Below are 20177 nucleotides of genomic sequence, written 5' to 3' on the forward strand. Positions count from 1 at the left end.
ATTTCTCTAATGGCGTGGTCTTCTTTGGCAGCGGACGGAACACACACAGGTGGTAGGTACGATAGTGGTAGGTTTCTCAGAGTGGGGTGAGGGACTAGAGAAATGGGGAGGATCCTCAGTGGTTGGGGGGTGTCTGAAGCGTTGGCAGGGCATGGCTGTCAATCTGTCCCAATTTGTTCCGTCCAGGTGGATTCTACATCTTATCTAAACCATCTATCTCCCATCACAGGGATCTGCACCCTAAAGGGGGTCAGTTAGAGGCAGCTTGGTTAGCTGCCTAGCTAGAAAAAGCCTTGGAATTAAATCAGAAAACCCAGGTTCGAGTCTCAGCTCTGTTACTTCTTGACTTATCAAACAATCCTCGCCGTTTGGTAGTTCAGTTTGGTCGTTTCAGAGGACGCGGGAGGGGGGTCCCCAGCCTAGCACCCTGGACGGACCCCCAGGGGGGTGTAATGGGAGGCCGGGGGTGCGGGGGCTGAGCCCATATCGACCAGAAGGATCCCAGTGGCTTTTTAAAAAAAAGGGAGGCCCCCCCCAAGATCAGCCACCTTTCAACCCGGGTCTGGTGTCCGCGACCTCTCCTTACAGGCTTCTGTGTTCTGCGGTCATCGATCTTCCTGTCCTGGGTGTGCACTGCAAGTCCTCGAGGGCGGTGACGTGCCGAGCCCGGTGCCCTGCACGCAGTAGGCGCTCAATAAATGCCGGCTGCCCGCCGGCACTGCACCGGACAGATGAAATCAATGCCCGCAGGGGGGCCCCGTCTGACCACCCGGCGCAAGGGTCTCGCGTCCCCACCCCCCAGGCCGCGCCGGGTGACCTTGGCCAAGTCCCTTCCCTCCCCGGGCTCCGCTTCCCACCAAGCAAACGGAGGCGGCGGCTGGGGTGCGTGACCTCCAGGTGCTTTTGGGGACTCCGCAGGTTGCGTGGGGGTCAGGGCTGCGGGGAGTCGCGAGCGGTCCTCCCAGGCTCCCGCCCCAGGCAGCGCTCTCCGGGAAACCCCGGGGCCAGAACCCGGGAACCAGTGAGGGCGGGGGAGGCGAGGGCGCCTTTCTCCAGCTCTCTCTCTCGGTCTCACTCCCTCGCGCGCGCAGGCGCGGCCCTCTCCGATCCTCCCGCCCTCCAGAGGGCGCTGCGACCCCCCCACGCCAACCTTGCTTCCCAGTATGCCCCGCGCTCCTGAGGAGAGGCGTGGGGGAGGGGCTCCTTCCGCGTGTGTGAGTGAGTGAGTGAGGAGAGAGGGAGAGAAGCGGGGGTAGAGAGAGAGACGGAGACCGAGACAAGAGAGAGAAAGACAGGCAGACAGAGAGACAGATAAGAGGAAGAGGGAAGAGGGAAGAGCGCGAGCGAGCTCGAGAGGAGAGCGCGCCTCCCCCTCCCTCACGCGCGCGCCTCCCGCCCCCTCCCCCCGCCCCCCGCCGCCTTGGCGCCCAGAGCTCGCTCGGGCCCAGCGGGAGCGCGCGCCGCAGGCATTCGAGACGGGGCGTTGAGAGGCCGGGCTAGAGCGTCGCGGAGTCGGGAGGCAAGAGCCCGAGCCCGAAGCCGCGCGCTTGTGTCTCCGCTGCGTCCGCCGAGGCCCCCGGAGCGTCAGGGACAAAGCCGCCGCCGCCGCTCTCCGCTCCAGCTCTCGCCGGGGCCCATCCGCCGCCGCCGCCCTGAGGAGAGCCAGCCGCCGCCGCCGCCTTCCCCGCGGAACCCCGAGCCATGTCGGCCAGCAGCCTCCTGGAGCAGGTACGGCCCGGGCGACCCGGCCCGCATGCCTTGGCCATTGTGTGAGGCGGGAGCCCGACTAGGCCCCGGCGCCTCGGCGCGGCCCGGCCCGGCAGCCGGTCCGCCGGCGCCTCGCGTGGGCCCGGGCCCGCTCGGCCCCCTCTGCCCCTTCCTTTGCTGCCTCCCTCCGCCCGCGCCGCCCGCCCCCGGCCTCCCCCTCCCCGCCGTCCTCCTGCCCGGCCCGGCCCGCTCCTTTCTTCCCCCGGCGGGCCCGCTCTCATTTGGTGTCTTTTCTCCCCCTTCTCCGCTTCCTGTCGGCGGCTCCTCCGGACACCCCGGTGCCTGGCGACGACTCTTCCCCCGCCCGCGCTCCCTCCCGGTCTCGGCTCGCTCCTGCAGAGACCCAAAGGTCAAGGCAACAAAGGTGAGCCGCCCGGGGGGTCCCCGGGAAGGAGCGCTCCCCCGGGCTGCCCCGGCCGAGGGCGTTTGGTGCCCCGGAGCGGGGCTGGGGAACAAGGGGTGATTCATGGGGGCCCGGGGTGGGGGCGGACTGGGCTCAGCAGCGTCCCAGGTCCTCGGCTTCCTGTGGGTCTTAGAAGGCCTTTGTTTTTCACCCTTGTCTCTGGAAGTGCATGCATGTGATGTGGGGGAAATGGAGCTCCGAAGGAGCCAGTAACGTGACCTCTGCTGTGGGCTGGGATTCGTGCTCTTCGGGGGAGTCGCTGCGGAACGCTTGGCCCGGCTGGGGCGGCTTGGTGGGGGTTCCGTACCGGGAGGACGGAGGGGGAGCTTTCCTGGGAGTTCGTTTGCCGAAAATTAGGCTAGGATGGAGACACTGCCAACCGTGCCTTTCTTTCCTTAGTACAAAATGGATCTGTGCATCAGAAGGATGGATTGAACGATGATGATTTTGAACCCTACTTGAGTCCACAGGCGAGGCCCGTGAGTAATGAACTGTTTACCTTTCTGCTGGGAGATTGTAATAGTGCATTGGATAACCTTCTACTTTCTCTTCCTGAGAAACTCCCTGTGGAAGGAAGTCTCCCTTGGGGGACACTGAACCCTCCCCTTCCTGGAATTATTGGTGTGGTTTTTTAGGTGTTAACAAAATAGCTTTAATAGGGAACCTTAAAATACTTTTAACTTATTTTGTCAAAAATATATTGCGTATTATGTTGAAGCACTTTGAGACAGTTAATATCCAATAATGTACTTAGTCCTAATTTCTGCTTGAGAAATTGATTTTTAAGGGCCATGACAACTAGTTAGCATGAATATGGCCATCCTGTGGAAATTTTTTCCATTGAACTGTGTGTTCAACTGGAGCTGTAATAATCAGGAGAGAACTGCACTATCAGAATAATAGAAAGTTTTTATTGTCACTTCTTAGAGCACTTAGTTATGGAGATTAGTATGGTTAGTGCCCTCTAGAAACCTGCTTTGGTTGCATGAATTCTCCTGTATTATATATGTGTAAAATACCAAACACTTTGCTCACAGAATACATTTTGTGGTGTATACCTTTGTTTTCCCCTGTTGTCTAGTCATAATTGAAAATATTATTTCCCCAAATACTCTGGTTAAAAATGCAGGGATTTCTAAACATGAATAAACTTTGAATGTAATATTTAAATCATTATCTCTGATTAAAATATCATGGAACTCTTTTTAAAAATATCTTCCTCTCTTACTGTGACTAAAGTTGCCTCCAATTCCTTCAGAAAACTTTTTTCATTCCTTTAAATCATAACAATCACCAAGATTTTGTTTTTTTAAATTAATAGACCGACTGGAAAAAAGTTTCTTGATTAGAAAGCAACCAGTTAATCAGGAAAAGTAGGGAAGGAAATAGAGGAATGAACTAATAGCTGCCTCTTGCTAAATAAGTCATTTGCTTACGTATTATAATGAGAATAGTGGGAGCTTTTAGAAGCTCTTAGTTCCACGTAGTTCCTATAAAACATTGTGTAACTCAGATGTTTTTAAGTTCAGGAGCATGTGAGAGCCTGCCAGTTGAGGTACAGACAGCTATTCTTAACTTGGCAAGCCATGTAATGTTTAAAGGGGACTTGATTTTTCCTTGTTTCCCTAGAATTAAAGGTTAAGTATAGTGCTTTTTACACCGAGAAAAAAATTCTTGTATTCCAAAGCTCACAAGAAGAATGGAGAAGGACAGGATGAAAATCTGTCCTCTACTAGATTTAGATAATTTGGATCTGTGGTGTCTTCCCTGTGGGTATTTCTTCTGCCATTCCAAACTGCATCCCATTCTGTTGGACTCTTGCCCATGTCCTCCTGTAAGATTTTAATAGAGGTCCACCCTGAGTTCTGTGTAGTAACCTATTCCATGAAACTACAGTTGGCACTTATCAGTACTTTACCTGCCCTTAATTTCTTAAACTTTTCAACTAAAATATGGAGAAATAAAAGAGTAATTTTTCTATTAATTCATTTATTACAGACAATCTGTATTTGATTTTTCTTTTTACATAGGTATGAATAAAGATAGTCATCTCTTTTTTCTTTCCAAGTAAGATATTTTATAGCAGACAAAACACAAAATCTCATGTTTATTTTATCAGACTGAATCAGAAAGATTTACTCTCTTGACCAGCTGAGAAATTCCGGTTGCTAGTGGTACTGATGGTCCTGGGAGCATAAGTTTAAAGCTTAAGGTTGCCTTAGTCATCTAAATCTTTGAAGAACAGGACCGTATATTGATTAGTCTGTCTACTAACGAATTTTTTAAATTACTCAAATTGAGTTATGATGAAATAAATCTTGTAATTTTTCTTTTAGTTTAGATCTGGCTGTATCTACAGGAAATACCGTTTTGTGACTGGCTTTTCACCTAAGATAATATATTCTGTGCTCTAAGAATACACAGGGAGGAAATATTGATTATGGGCCAAATTGAGGAGACCAAAATGATTTTCATTCTGTAACCTAGTCTGCCAATAATATGAAGACTAATTTAACTTAAAGTTCATAACATTGTTTGAGAATCCTCAGATGCCTTCTCACATTTTTAATTGCAAAGTTAGCTGCTGTTCATTGGCTCTTAGAGGTGAAGCAGAAAATTCAACAGTATTTTTGTGGTTTAAAAATGTGCTGTTCAGAAGCCATTATGCATTTCCCCTCCTGATTTTAATTAAGGTGGGTTCATGTCCTTATGATTCCAAATGACTTGAAGAGTAACATTCTCTACTGCAGTTAGTTTACTTTATTCACTGGTTAGTTTCTTAGCAGAGTGGCTTTTTTTTTTTTTTTATTTTGGATGGTGGAAGCATGGTTGTTTGAGCTAGAGTTTGAAGTTCCAGTCTTGCAGTTTAAAAAAAAAAATTAGCTAGTCATGACTTTAAAACAATGCTGTTTAGGGGGGGAAAACCCCATCTCTTCTGAATTCATCTACCCTGCCAAAATACATCTTTCTTATTGTTACATTTTAAACAGCCACTGATGCCTTTGCTATATTTGGGTTTAATTGAAAGTAGTTATCACCTGCCAAACATTCTGGAGAGCATAACTTGAAAGCATTAAGCCTACTTTTGATAGATTTAGAAAACCTGAAGTTGATCCTTTCAGATGCTAAACTGTGAAGTAGATTTTTTCACAATAGAATTTTTGATACATAGAATGCTATGTTTTGAGATTCTCTTTTTTGGGTAATGGCTATGGATAGAGGAGGGTTTTGTGTTCTTAGGTGTTTAAACAAAGTATTCAGTTTGTATTCCCTTGTTCTGATTTTCTTGCTTTTTTTCCCCCCCACAGAATAATGCATATACAGCCATGTCAGATTCTTACCTACCAAGCTACTACAGTCCTTCAATAGGCTTCTCCTATTCATTGGGTGAAGCTGCCTGGTCTACTGGGGGTGACCCACCAATGCCCTACTTAACATCTTATGGACAGCTCAGCAATGGAGAGCCCCACTTTCTACCAGATGCTATGTTTGGACAGCCAGGGGCTCTAGGCAGCACTCCATTTCTTGGTCAGCATGGTTTTAATTTTTTTCCCAGTGGGATTGACTTCTCAGCTTGGGGGAATAACAGTTCTCAGGGACAGTCTACTCAGAGTTCTGGATATAGTAGCAATTATGCTTATGCACCTAGCTCCTTAGGTGGAGCCATGATTGATGGACAGTCAGCTTTTGCCAATGAGACCCTGAATAAGGCTCCTGGTATGAATACTATAGACCAAGGGATGGCAGCACTGAAGCTGGGCAGCACAGATGTTACAAGCAGTGTTCCAAAAGTTGTTGGCTCTGCAGTTGGCAGTGGATCCATTACTAGTAACATAGTGGCATCCAGTAGTTTGCCACCAGCCACTATTGCTCCTCCCAAACCAACATCTTGGGCTGATATTGCTAGTAAGCCTGCAAAACAACAGCCCAAGCTGAAGACCAAGAATGGCATGGCAGGGTCAAGTCTTCCACCACCCCCAATAAAACATAACATGGATATTGGAACTTGGGATAACAAGGGTCCTGTAGCAAAAGCCCCCTCCCAGGCTTTGGTTCAGAATATTGGTCAGCAGCCAACCCAGGTATCACCTCAGCCCGTAGGTCAGCAGATAAACAATAGCCCACCAGTGGTGCAGGCTGCAGCAGGGCAACAACCACAGCCTTTGCCTCCACCACCGCCACCACAGCCTACCCAGCTTTCTGTGCAACAACAGGCAGCCCAGCCCACCCGTTGGGTAGCACCCCGGAACCGTGGCAATGGGTTTGGGCATAATGGGGTGGATGGTAATGGAGTGGGGCAGTCTCAGAACAATTCTGGGTCTGCTCCTTCAGAACCCCACCCAGTATTGGAGAAGCTGAGGTCCATCAACAATTATAATCCCAAGGATTTTGACTGGAATCTGAAACATGGCCGGGTTTTCATCATCAAGAGTTACTCTGAGGACGATATCCACCGTTCGATTAAATATAATATCTGGTGCAGCACAGAACATGGCAATAAGAGACTGGATGCTGCTTATCGCTCCATGAACGGGAAAGGCCCCGTTTACTTACTTTTCAGTGTCAACGGCAGTGGACACTTCTGTGGCGTAGCAGAAATGAAATCTGCTGTGGACTACAACACATGTGCGGGTGTGTGGTCCCAGGACAAATGGAAGGGACGGTTTGATGTCAGGTGGATTTTTGTGAAGGACGTTCCCAATAGCCAGCTGCGGCACATTCGCCTAGAGAACAACGAGAATAAACCAGTGACCAACTCCAGAGACACTCAGGAAGTGCCCCTGGAAAAGGCAAAGCAGGTGTTGAAAATCATTGCCAGCTACAAGCACACCACCTCCATTTTTGATGACTTCTCACACTATGAGAAACGCCAAGAGGAGGAGGAAAATGTTAAAAAGGTAAAGTGCTTACTGCTCTGCTAAGGTTTTTAGGGGAGGAGGAATCATTGGAAAAATAGATGAAATAATACATAACAGTTCTGTAAATAAAACATAGCTCTTACCAGTTCTGTGCCCTCGTGGGTTTGAGGTTTTTATGTGATCATTGAAGGAATGTGAGGATCTGAGCATTAGGAGAGATTTGGGGCAGAAGATTGAGAACTTTCATCTCATCTCTTCTGCTCTTGCTGCTCCCCAGGTGGTGAGCAAAGCAGACCAAAGGAAAGGAGGTTAGTGGAAGCATTAGGAATCAAATGAGATGAGAGTTGAAACCTATAGTTGAAGTTATGAAGAGTGAGCTTCAAAAAGAAGAGTACGGATTATTGAGGAAGAGAACCATAGTACCTTGGAAATTAAAGTTGGAAAAAAATATTTTGAGGCCTAAGAGGTGAATTGGCTTTGTTATATGTTGCGGAGAGATTAATTTCCATGGTATTCCTTTGGACTCTGGGATTGTTGGAAGTAGGGCCAGAGAAAGCACCATAGGGGTCCTGAACCCCTGCCGCTTTTAACCATGATAGCATTATTAAGGGTCCTTTTGCTCTCTGCTCTGCCATGACTTCCTCCTTCCCTTCATGGTATTCTAGTAATTATTTAAAAGAGTTTTTTCCTCTGAAATTTTTCCAGTTACAGAAGTGGGAGAAGGGGTTCCGCTAACCAAAAAAATTTTAGAAACCTTTGCCTTTGTTTTAATCGATTTATGAAAGAAGCAACTGAATTAGAACAGTTAGAACAAGTAGGATTTATTTATGCTGACAGTTGTGCAGTATCCACTCTAGATGTTCAATAAGTGACTGAGTGAAGGAACTTGAATGTGAAGATGAAGAAAATGATAAGGAAAGAGGAAGAGGTGAGTTAGGTTAGACGGCTATATGTAGCAGGGAATTGACTATGCTTACATTCCATAAGAAGGAAACAGCCATATGTGAGAGATGATTAAGAGAAATGCAATTTAAAAGATGTATACATTCAACATTAGAGTGACTAAAGGAAGACAACTGCTTGTCAGACCCAGTGAAAAACTTCCCTAAACTAATTGAGTAAAGTCTTCAGAGAGTTATCATATTTATAGTGAACCTATGATCCTATTGAATAAAGGACCTAGAAATTCTTGTGCCTCTGGGAAAAGCTTGTTTCTTCTCTTCCTCCTGCCCATTCCTGTTTTGGGTGCAGCACCTTGAGAGGGCTCTTGACTGAATACCAGAGTCTGAAGTGCCCGGAGAAGGAACTCTTAAACATAATTGCTGAAGTAAAAGCAGAATGATTGCTGTGTTACTTCAGTCTGTGTAGATGAATTTCTCTATATAAAATAGATGCAAGTTGATGTTACCATGAATATTTGGGCCAGAAACCTGAGCAGCTAAAAGACAGAAAAATATTAATTTTCTTGTCTTATATTTATTGTCTACTTCTTCCTCATTGAGTTTAAATTGACTTAAGACCTTCAGGAATCTAGGAGATTTTTAGTGTTAATTTAATTTAGTTTAATTCATTGAATCTAATAACCTAAGCATCTTGAGTGTTCTGCAAAGCATGCCTCATACCTTCTAATTTTTTTGTTTCAGAAGAGTTAGGGTAAATATTTTGAGACCACGACCTTTTGAGAATAACAGTAGTATAGTGGGTTGTTTATACTTTTGTGAATAGAATCTAGGGACTTCAGACTATGGCTACGACAATTTCTTGCTACAATAACGAAACAAGTGGTCATTTAACCTTTATTTGAAGATCTTATCTTTAGTTTGGGAGAGAGAATCTACTACCTCCTCAGGTACATAATGCAGCACATGCTATTTTGGAAAGCTCTGATTGTTAGCTTTTTCTTAGTCGTGTGTGTGTGTGTATACACGTATATGTATAACTTTTCATCCATTGTGCCTTGTTTCATCTTACTGGGGCAAAAGTGAAAAGTTCTTTTTCAGCAGTGCAGCTCTTTAGTTACTTAAAGATGGCTCTCATTCCCTCCCCTTCTCCCCCCACACTCTGCAGGTTAAGCATCCTTAGTTCCTTCAGCTGATCAATATGTGGAATGAGTTTCACAGTCCTCAATGCTCTTTTTAGCTTATGAGAGTAGCACATTTATATATTGCATAAAGGATTGTTAAAGTGGTTTTACCTGCATTATCATTTGTTCCTCATAACAATTTTGTATAGAAAGTGTGATTATCTACCTATTTTACAGATGAGCAAATTGAAGCTCAAGAGTTTAAGCTTATAATTATTCCTAAAATGTATCACCCATAACTGAACATGTTTGACCAGAGTGAGCAGGCCTACCACCTTCTAGTCTTGGAGACTCTCAGTGCAGCCAGAGATTACTTTAGTTTTCTTATTTGCCATGTTACACGCTACATACTAAGCTTGAAGTCCTTCAAAGCTCCCAGAACTTTTTTGCATTAACTATTGTCTAGCCATACGTCTTCTGTCTTGTACTGGTGAAGATGATTCTTACAAAAAACCCTAGTGTGAGGTTACATTTCACTGTTAGGTTTGGCTCAAGGTTGCAATCTCAAAGATCTTTTTGGATCCTGACTTTGTCAAACCATATGTTAACTTGGTTTCTTATCTTTGTGTCATCTACAAATTTGAGAAAACTTGCAGTCTATGCCTTTATCCAAATCAATTGATGGAAATGTTAAATAGCACAAGATTTTTGGGGGGCATGTCATTGTTGACCTAGAACCATTGACAGCTCTATTGGTTTTGTCCTTCAGGTACAGCCTAGTCTGCATCTCTGCACGTATTTTATATACTGTATACATCTTTTCCTTGCTCTTGAAAATAATTTGTTTTATTCTGTTCTTTGAGGTCAGAAATAAAGGGGAAGGGAGGAGTATGTGTTTTTAACTCAAAGCAAGGTGTTGAGCTATATGTGAGTTTTTCTCTTAGGACTTGAGAGCAAAGTTAAGCTGTTTGAATTAAAATCAGTTGGTAAATTTGGGTCCTGTTAATACCTGTCAACTTTTATTAAGCTGTGCTTTTTGAATCAGGTTCTTTGACTTTTGTGATGGGCAGTGGTGGATGAACTAGTGCATAGGTTTCAGGAGCTAGTACACTTGTATTCTGTGGTAGTAACCAGTCTGTCAAACCCAGGGACCTTCTTAAGTTAACTCCTGATTGTCCATTACAAAAAAAAAAAAAATCAAAACCCAAACAAGTTTAAAAAACCCTAATGGACATCCTGATTATTTTCTTTATTAACTGACCTCCAAAAAAGCTTTATATAGTTTGCTCATATTACTTTTTTACAGTAAGAAAATGCAAGGTTTCTGGAAGGTCCTTAAGATTATCCTGGATATCACTTACCTGTGCTGCCCACCGTTGTTATGCTTTATACCTTTGTGTAACTTATCTCAGACTGCCTTTTTGTACTTTAATCAAGTTCCTAAAACAGAAAGTTGATTTAAAATAGTTTAAATGAGGGATTAGGCTGCTTTAGTATTTTTATATTGTCTTTTTGCTGTGAAGGTTTGAATGAAACTACCTTAGTAAACAGGAGAAAGCCTTAAGAAATTTCATCCCAACTATGATGTCGAAGCGTTTCTAAAATTCCAAGGCTGAACTTGTTTCTTGGCAGTATACACAAACATTTTTTTTGTGTGTGTGGCCATTTTTTTTTTTTTTTTTTGCAGTATTTACCTCTGACTTGGTTGGTATGCTGTGTGGTTTAAATCTATAGCCTGACATCAGTAGTGCAAGGAGTAATTTGGAATAGTAGAACCCTCTAATTTCTGGCGCTTTGGTAATTTTCAGTGTAGTAAATTTTGGATTGTTGTCAATATATTGATTTTTTTTTTTTTAGCCATCTTTTCACAATTCTTTTTGTAATAGGATGACCTAATTTTTCATTTTTGGGGACCAAAGTAGCAAAAAAAGGTCATAAGTTTCCCTGGTTTTTGATGAGAGTTGTACAGTTGTTAAATTGAAGAGCAAGGCAGCAGTGAATGAGTTAAAAACGGGTCCACTTCCAGAGCCAATCTTTAGCTTGTCTGTGGTCAGGTAAAGTGCCCACAAAGTTGGAATGTGGTTATTCTTTCCCCCAGGCTTGCTTTTTAAAATTGTCTACTTTTGTTTTCCCCTTTCAACACTTATAATTATTTCACGTAAAAATAAAGGAAAACAGAAGGGACCAGGACTATGTAATTCTCTTGTGTAGCATCTACCATCATCCTCCGGTTACTGCTGTTTGGTTTGGAAGCTGCCTTCCCTTTATGTAATAGCTATTTAACTCTAATAGAGTGTGTGGGGGTGGTAGAACTGCTGAATTTCTGCTTCAAAAACCAAGGTTTAAGTTTGGATTTTTCACTCATTAAATGGAAACAAAGCAGAATTTGCTAAAATTCCAAACATACCTTTTCCAATCTCTGAAAGGTTTAGTGAATCCTAGATTTGAGTTCATGATAGTTTTGAAAAGCACTTAGTATTTAGTGTTTTAGTCACGAATTGTGATATAGTGGAAAGAACACTGGATTTGGAGTCAAGAGATTGCTTTTGAATCCTGGTTCTGACATTTACTACCTGTCTGACCTTGGGCAAGTAAAGAAGTCCACTTTTGGACCATACGTTGCTGATTTTTAAAATGAGAAGATTGGATTTAGATGACCTCTAATAAGATCTCTTCCAGATCTAGATCTCTTAAGATCCTACTTGGTGAGTGCTTTGGGTACTCTATCTTTGTGGTTTCCATTGTGATGCTTATGCTTTGCCTCTGCCTTAGGAGGAAGCTGAACCTCACAGTTAGCATAGGAGGCCAGCCTTTATAGTTAGCAGTGGTGAGAACTATATCTTCAAACACAAATAGAACTCTCAAGTTCCTATGTGGAAAGTCAATTTATGAATGCAAAATAAAGAAGCTAGATGTGTTGTAGATCTATATTTTGCAAAAATTGTCTTGGAGAAGGGAGAGAATTATCTCCTTTAGGTGACTTTATTCAGAAAGCCCTCTATGTTCAGGAGGAGGTTATGGGTAAGTCCAGTTCTAGTCATCCTCCTGGGATGAGTTCCTCGGAATAGTGGAGAAACAATTTGGACAGAGCTAAGTTGAATAGAATATTTCAGGCAAACAGATTGATATGGAAGATGGGAGTGGAAAAATACAAAGCAGAATGATGCTTGACTGGAATGAAGAACAGGCAATATAGAGCAAATGAAGGAAATAAATGGTGGAAAGCCTTAATACGCAAATGTGCTACTGAAGGTGAGAAAGAAAATTCTGCTTAGTTATTAAGTCTATTTTCATATTTCTTTACAGTGTATTTGTGAGATAGTGAGAGACAGCAATTATCTTCATTTTATAGATGGAGAAACTGAGTTTGTTTGTCTGAACTAACACCTTAAGTTCCTGGGGAAGATAGAATTAAGTCCTAATCACTTTAAGACAAGTAATCATGATTTCTTCTGTACTGTAATTTCCTACCTAAAATATGTATGACACGTAAGAAATCATTGGTTTCTGCCTTATAACCCTCCACCTTTACTTTAGGTCTGTAGGTTTCAGTACTTGGAATTGAGGTGAAGGATAAAAGGAAAGGAGTCATGAAACCTGGAAAGAACTGTTCGTGGCTCAGCAGACTAGTTGAGATAACATTGCACGTTAATAGTCATGAGATCTTGATCCTTTTCCCAGATGTGACACTTATTTTGACTATGGATGGATGAGTCTTTGGATCTTAGTTTTCTCCTCTGTAAAATGGTAGTCTTGGACTAGGCGATCTCTTGGAGTCTGCACTATTTGTGGTGCAGTATATAAGTGTACCTCATTTTATACAATAGATATGTAACTGAAAATTGTATTTATTACATTTCTATAGAATAAGTCACTTAGAATGTACTAGGAGCTGTGTAAAGGAATCCTTTAAACCACTTACCTAAGGTGAAAAACTTCCTAGTTTAAAATTTAGATTTATAAAACAATGTCATTTTCTCAAAGTCTAAAGGTAAAGCCGTTTTTGTTTATTTTCATCTTTTTTCCTTCCTCTTTCTAAAATATCATTTAAATTTAAGTTGTACACAGTGCACCTATGCTAATTAATGCTTTTTTCTCTGTTTGGCTTATTGATATTTTTTTAAACTACATTTTGCTTTAAAAATAAGTGAAGCTATCAAGCCAGGTAAACTTTAAGGGCTTAGTTTGTTTTCTACCCTGTAATAAGCTTAATCCAAAATTCTAGGGTGCATATTTGTGACTGGGAGAGGGGATAATAATTCCTGTTTTATTGCTTACCACCTTCTTTACCATTTGAGGAAACTGCTTGCCTTTTTTCTGTGCATGTGGTAGCAGATTTCCTGGGAAGAAAATATCACGTCCAGTATATGTCATTCAGACTTTAGTGTAAATTGCTACCTCTACCTCAATGTATAGCAGTACATGTCCATTTCTTTGTTTAAAAACTTCGTTAGGTTTTCATCATGCCATGCCTCATTTTTTAAGTCACCTCATTGACACTGCTGAGTGGACATTCTCTTTGGCCATTCTCTTTTTGGTCTGACCTTTTAAATGTACAAAGTTGTGATGGCTTCTTTAGGTAATGAAAAGTACTGCCAGATAGTGCATTTTTAGCACCTTCATTTGCAAAGTGAATAGAATAGATTAGGTCTCTTTCCTGTAGCATAGATGGTAGGCTCATGGTAGAGGTAATGTAGGATAACAATTATGGGCTCCATAGTCTCTGACTGGTCTCTAGTTAGCCCTCCCCACTCAGTCTCAGGGCCTTGGGAGCAGGTCACCACAAGTGTGAAACCGATTGTGCAACCTACAATCAGCTCTGATTTCATGCTTGCTTTGTATACTCCTAGGTGTTTAGTCAATTAGAAGTCTGAAAATTTCAAAGAAAGAAGGTTTTCATTGGCTATCAGAAATGCTCATTCTTTTTGTTAAAGCCAAAAGTAATCCAAAAGAGCTTACCAGTAGAATGTTTTGAAGGACATTTTAAACTCCCTAGCTTGCAAAAGTAGGTTTTCATTGCAGACCTATTCAATTCATCCATCCCCTCCTGTCCTATTTTATCCTTTAACTTTGGTCTCAAAGATATAGAGTAGTCCATTTGGATTTAACATGAACTTCAGAAGAAAGAGAATGGTGTGTCTATTGTTTGGAACTGAAGAGTAAAAGTGTGAGTACTCCAAGCAGAAAGACTTAGAAGAGCACATCTGGATTTTGGGTTATGTGGGCCTCTGTAGGGAGAGGGGGGGGACATAGTATTCTCATTAGTTGCTCTGATTTAATGGGCAATGTTAAGTACCCCATACCAGCATTCTGGTTGGGGAAGTTTGCTCACCTAATGCTAGGAGAAGTGATCTATCCTTTTTGCTTTCTAAAGTCTCATAACACACTTATTTTCCCCTTTGCCCAGACTTCCTTTTGCGGTGGAAATCTGCACATAGGCTAAGAACAAGGAGGAAGCTTTAATTGTTGTAGGTCTTAACTAGCTTTCTCTTTTTCTTTTCCACAGGGAAAAAGAAAGGTAATTCAACTGATAACCTTTTCACTCCCCTGCCTTTAGCCTGCAGGGAAGTAAGAAAGAGTATAGGTATAAAATGATCTTCGCTTCCTTACTTTTAACAACTGGCCAGACAATCAGATGACAGCTCTCCTCCTTCTGTAGTCAATTAACATATGTTTTTAGTTCCCAATTACATGCCTAGTAGAATGTGGGACAGAAAGAATGTATGATATGGCTTGCTATAAACAGAACTGAATCTGGTTAGAGAGACAAGCTTGCATAGAAACAATTTAAGGACACTGTGTGTATACATACATATATACATGTATACACACACAGCAAAGTGTTAATTGCACAATATAAGACTAAATGTAAAAATTTAAAGTTTAGGTTGGAGTTATCAGGAAAGGTCATGATGGAGGAGACTTTGTGCAAGGCATTAAAGATTGCTAGGATGGCTATTGCATGCTAGAAATGTTTTAAGGAAGAAAGAAAGGAAATGGCTCAGCACCTTATGGTCTCCCCTTCTGTCTAGGAGTGGGGAGGAAGAAAAAAAGAAAAATGCTAGGTCTTGTTCCCAAGAATGGGAAGTACTTTACAGTTGCCGATTTATCAAAAACAGCATTGTTGGTTTTGGTTTTTTTGAAAGATTCAATAGCTACTCCCCTTTTGGATTTTGTCAAAAGTTTTTATATCTTTATCAGTAAAATTTATAGATGAAGTATCATGGTAAGTGCTACCTGTGGTTACAGTACAGAAAATGTTGTGTGTATGGACCATATACCTCTTAAGGCTGTGTAATGAGGTGTATACAAAGATTTGCATTGTGAAGTTTCACTGACAGTATAATTTTTTTGTGTGCTTGGTTTGTTGAATAAAAGTAGACAATTGAAAATTGAAATCTAGTTATTTGTCTAAAAGGCTTAAATTGACTACTTTTGAGTTAGAACTGCTTTATCTTCCTTCTCATGGTTCAGTGAAAAGACCAAAGGTAGGCAGCAAGGAGGAGAAAAGTCAAGGACCTGGGTTGGATGATTAAGGCCTTTTTAAACTTGTGTTCTGTGAAATGATCTGGCAGTATGGTATTGAGTATTCTTAGATTTGGAGTAAGAAGACAGGGGGTTGACTCTTGGTTTGGTCTTTGGACAAACAGCTGTCAGTTCTTTCATTTCTGTGGGCCTTAGTTTAATCATTTGTAAATGGTAGTTGTGAGGAAAGCCAGCGGGGACTCCCCCCCCTTTTTTATATATGATGAAATTGAAGCATGCTGGTATTGTGATTTACCTAAAAGCTTAAAAAGTTGTTTGAACTAGAATCCTTGTCATGAATTGGGAAAGCTTCCCATATTCAGATTCTCTATTTAAATGTAAAACTGGCAAAGTGATGAGAATGCTTACAACTGTGGGAGTGTTAGGAATTGGATTTTCTGTGAGGTTTAAAAAAAAACAACTGTTATTGTTGCCTTTGTTTTTGACATGACTTTACATCTTCCACAATCCTCTTCACCAGTGAAGTACAATTAAACAAATCAGACCAAAGTACTTAACAGAAACATGTCTGATAATGACTATTTTGTCCCTCACTCATAATCTATCACTTCTTTACTGAGAGGAAGAACAAATTTAGGATTATAGTTTAGAGTTGTAAGAGACCTTGGTGGACTTTTGTGGATGAGGAACCTGAGGTTCAGTGTTACCTGAGAACTCTGTAGTGAAGTGATTCAAACCTTGGTCCTTGGCTGATCTTTTCCATTGTACCACATTGCAATATTTTATATCAGATCAGATCAGATTTATATCAGATCAGATTTTATATCAGATCAGTTTTTTCATTAGAATAAATGTTTATATTCAATTCTCTTATCTTCATACAGAAAATGAAGCGTCAGAAAAGGGCAAATGCCTGGGTCTTATATGTGGATTTTTCATGTATGTTCTTGGGCCAGTGTTTCCTTTGTCTTCCCACTCAGGTTTCTAGACTATTTTCTCTCTGGCTTGGTGTGTTTCCTTCCTGTCATTGGATGGGTTAACCTCATTCCATGTAGATAGCAGTAAAATTCTGCTTCATTTGCTTTTGCATCTCCTCTGCTGGGAAGAAACAAGCTGGAATTTAGGGATGCTTCTGGAGTATAGTATGCCAGTAAAGTGGATTTCCTTAGTGCCAAGAATACCTTGATAAGTTTGAAGTGTCCATTTTTATTTGGTTATCTACACTGTGCCTGTCCTGTAGCAGTAACATTCTGTGTGAATTGAAGTAAAGTAGGATGCAGTATTATTAAGTGCTTAACTCACTTGACATTACGTAGACTTCCAGATTTTCCAAACATATACCCCCTTGACAGAATGATGCTTTTTTATTTCTTTGCCTTTTTAAAGAGTACAGTGAACTCCTTGAGAGCAGGGACTGTCAGAAATACTTTAGCATATAATAGATGCTTAATAAATGTTTATTGCCTGACCAAGGTTTGAGTTTTTTCAGTTGCTGTTAAAATCTACTAGTATTCTTCCTCTATTCTTGCTTTTCTGTATAATGACGACTTTAAGATAGATAAGGATCTGTTTGTCTTAGCTTTAGAGTTACTACCTTTTAAGGGATAAGCTTCTAATATCTAGAGTTAGGTTCTCTTATGAAGGTGTTAAAACTGGTTTTTGAAGCTAGTTGCTTGTGAGTTGGTTGTTAAAAGTAATAGTACTTTAAGGTATACAAAGTTCTTGCTTCATTTTTACTTCATTTGTTCAGAACAACTTTCTATTCTCATTTTACACATGAGGCAATTGAAGCTGAGATGTCAAGAGTCACACATCTAGTAAGTGTTTGAGGTAGGATTTGAACTTGGATCTTCCTGATTCCAAATCTAGAATGCTATTTTGTTGCCCTTAGTTTTTAATTTCTCATAAAACTATAGCAAAAATAACTTATAGCTGTGTGACTGGGCAAGTCACTTAATTGCTGGAAAAAAAAAACCAGACTACCCCACCCCCCAAAATAATTTTGGTTATCTAAGGTGTGTGTGAACAGAATGCCTTGGGGTTTCTTTCTTTTCTTTTAAAAAAATTTTTGATAGTCATCATTGTGAATGTGATTTCATTGTTCTTACTATCAATATAGATTCATAACAATCTTTGAGTTATCTGGGTCACTGAGAGGTTAAGGACATTGCCCAGGGTCATACATCCAGTGTGTCAGAACTAGAATTTGAACTGAGGTATTCCCTCCTTCTGAAGCTGGTTCTCTGCTCTAGAAGGCTGCATCTCATGAATTTTTAAGTATTGAAATGATGAACAGAGAAAGTTGACTATTTATTGCTTGAATTGATGGGTGAAGTCAACCAGTAAATATTGATTATTGCCTGTTTATAGTTTTAAATGCTTTCGGATGAAAACATAGTCCCTTCATGTAAGGAGATGAAACATGTAAAGAACTTTTGTAAAATCATGTAAGAAATGAATAGGGAGAGGTCAAACAAGTGGCAGGAGAAACTTTTGGGGGTGGTAGTCAAGACACCTGAATTGAATCTTGGAGGGGGAAATATTTCAACATACTAATATGTGGAGAGTCCATTTCAGAAGTGTGGAGGAATACACCGAAAGCACAACCAGATGAGAGAATGTTGAGTATTTTGCCTTTGGCTGGAATTTAAAGTTCATGAAGGGGATTATCATAAAATAACACTGAGATGTGGGTTAGAATTAGTTTGTGAATGGGCTTCAGTTCTGGCATAAGGAGTTAGTACTTTATCTTGGAAGCAGTTAGGAACCACTGGCATTTAAGTTAGGTTCAAAAGAAAAACTTCATTTTAGTTGTGACTTTCTGCCCAGTGATACCTTTTTACTAGCACAGCTGTTATTTTGGTGTTTATTTTTTCTCTGAGTGGTGACAAAGAGCAGCTGACGGAAAGAAACCTGAATAATACAAAAATGTGATAACCCAAATTGACATTCTTTGGCTTGTTATAAAAGTACACATCTCTTGCATTCATCCTTTTTTCCCCCATTCAAAATGCTTCCTCTTGAGTTTGGGACCTTCTTCCTCTTTCCTGGATTATTGTAATAGACCTAAAACTGATCTTTGAACTTCATTCGCTCCTTTCTCCATCTTTCATATGGTTGTCAAATTTTCCTAATGCACAAGTTGGACCATGTGATTTCCCCTTGCTCAAACATCTTTAGCTTGTTCAGTCACTTTTTAGTTGGATCCAACTCTTTGTGATGCCATTTGGGGTTTTCTTGGCAAAGCTGTTAGAGTGGTTTGCCATTTCCTTTTCCAACTCATTTTACAGATGAGAAACTGAGGCAAACAGGGTTGTCACTTGCCCAGGGTCACTCAGCTAGTAATTGTCTGAGGCCGGATTTGAACTAAAAAAGATGAATTTTCTCCAGGCCTGACACTGTACCTGTTGCATCATACCCTAATCTTTGGCTCTTTAATTGTATGTGGTAAAAAAAAAAAAAAAATGAGTGCCCTAAACTAATATTTATAGACCATCACAGTCTAGCCTTATTCACAATTACTAAAAATAATATAAAAAGACACACCTGAGTTCAAGCCTTGCCTCTGATATATACTAGCTGTGTAAGCATTGGTAGAGGGATTTTATGTACTTGGAATTAGGGATAGCAATCAACCAGTAAGCATTTATTAAGCACCAGGTGCTTAATAATACATGTGCCATGTATTGTGCTAGGGTCTAAGGAGATAAATGGAACCGACTGTCCTCAAAGAGCTTTCATCAGGAGAGACAATATTCATATGTATATACAAAATACAAGATGCCACAGGGTAAATTTGGTTTTTTTGGGGGTGGGGGCAGTGCAGTGGTGGGAAGGATCTAGCAGCTGGAAGGATCAGGAAAGACTTCATATAGAAACTAGGGTAGGGATTCTAAAAGAATGGGATGGAAGAAAAGCATTCCAGGCATGGGTGACCATATCCTGTGCAAAGATATGGGCATGGGAATGGCCTTAGGACCAGCGACAGGGCCATTTTGATTAGCCTGCAGAATGTGAGCGTGAGTATGGTAATGTTGGACAAATAGGTTGGAGCCAGGTTGCCAAGGGCTACTTGCCAGCAAAGGAGTTTGTATTTGATTGTAGAGGTAATTGGGGTCCCTGGATTTTATTGAGCAGGGTCATGATGTAGTAATAATTATGCTGTAGGAATATTACTCTGGCACCTTTATAAAGGTTGCAGTGCTGATGGGACTGCTTTGTTGAGTCAGACTCATCAGTGTCCAGGTGAGTAGTGATAAGGGCCTAAACAGAATGGTAGCAGGCTGTGTAAGGAGATAGAAGGGGTTCAGTGACATTGCAGGTCCAAAAAAAAAAATCCTAGTGTTAGAGCTAGAAGGGACCTTAGAGACTAGGAATTCTTAAACTGGAGTCTATGAACCTGTTTTTAACATTTTAATAACTATTTTAAAATAGATTCCTTTGTAATCTTTGTATATGATTCTGAGAGGAGGTCCATAGACTTCATCAGACTGCCCAAGGGATCCAGGACATAAAAGATTAAAAACATTTGATCTAGTATATCTCATTTTGTAAATGAGGAAATGGAGGTTCAAAGAGGTTAATCCAAGACCACAGAGATGTTAGTTGGTAGAACTTAGATTCAAATCCAGATTCTTTA

At 41.3% G+C, this 20177-nt stretch overlaps 1 protein-coding gene across 1 annotated transcript in view; it reads left to right on the forward strand.

Annotated features, from left to right (window-relative positions):
- The first annotated feature begins 1196 nt into the window (after positions 1–1196).
- The window catches only part of YTHDF2 (YTH N6-methyladenosine RNA binding protein F2), a 43441-nt gene continuing 24460 nt past the window's right edge, over positions 1197–20177 (forward strand). Inside the window, exons 1-4 of the mRNA XM_072609600.1 lie at positions 1197–1728; positions 2107–2131; positions 2570–2649; positions 5479–7068. Coding sequence (XP_072465701.1) covers positions 1702–1728; positions 2107–2131; positions 2570–2649; positions 5479–7068 — 1722 coding nt within the window. The 5' untranslated portion in view covers positions 1197–1701. The remainder of the gene's footprint in view (positions 1729–2106; positions 2132–2569; positions 2650–5478; positions 7069–20177) is intronic.

This window comes from Notamacropus eugenii, chromosome 5 (assembly GCF_028372415.1).
Source record: "Notamacropus eugenii isolate mMacEug1 chromosome 5, mMacEug1.pri_v2, whole genome shotgun sequence".
Classification (NCBI taxonomy): Eukaryota; Metazoa; Chordata; class Mammalia; order Diprotodontia; family Macropodidae; genus Notamacropus; species Notamacropus eugenii.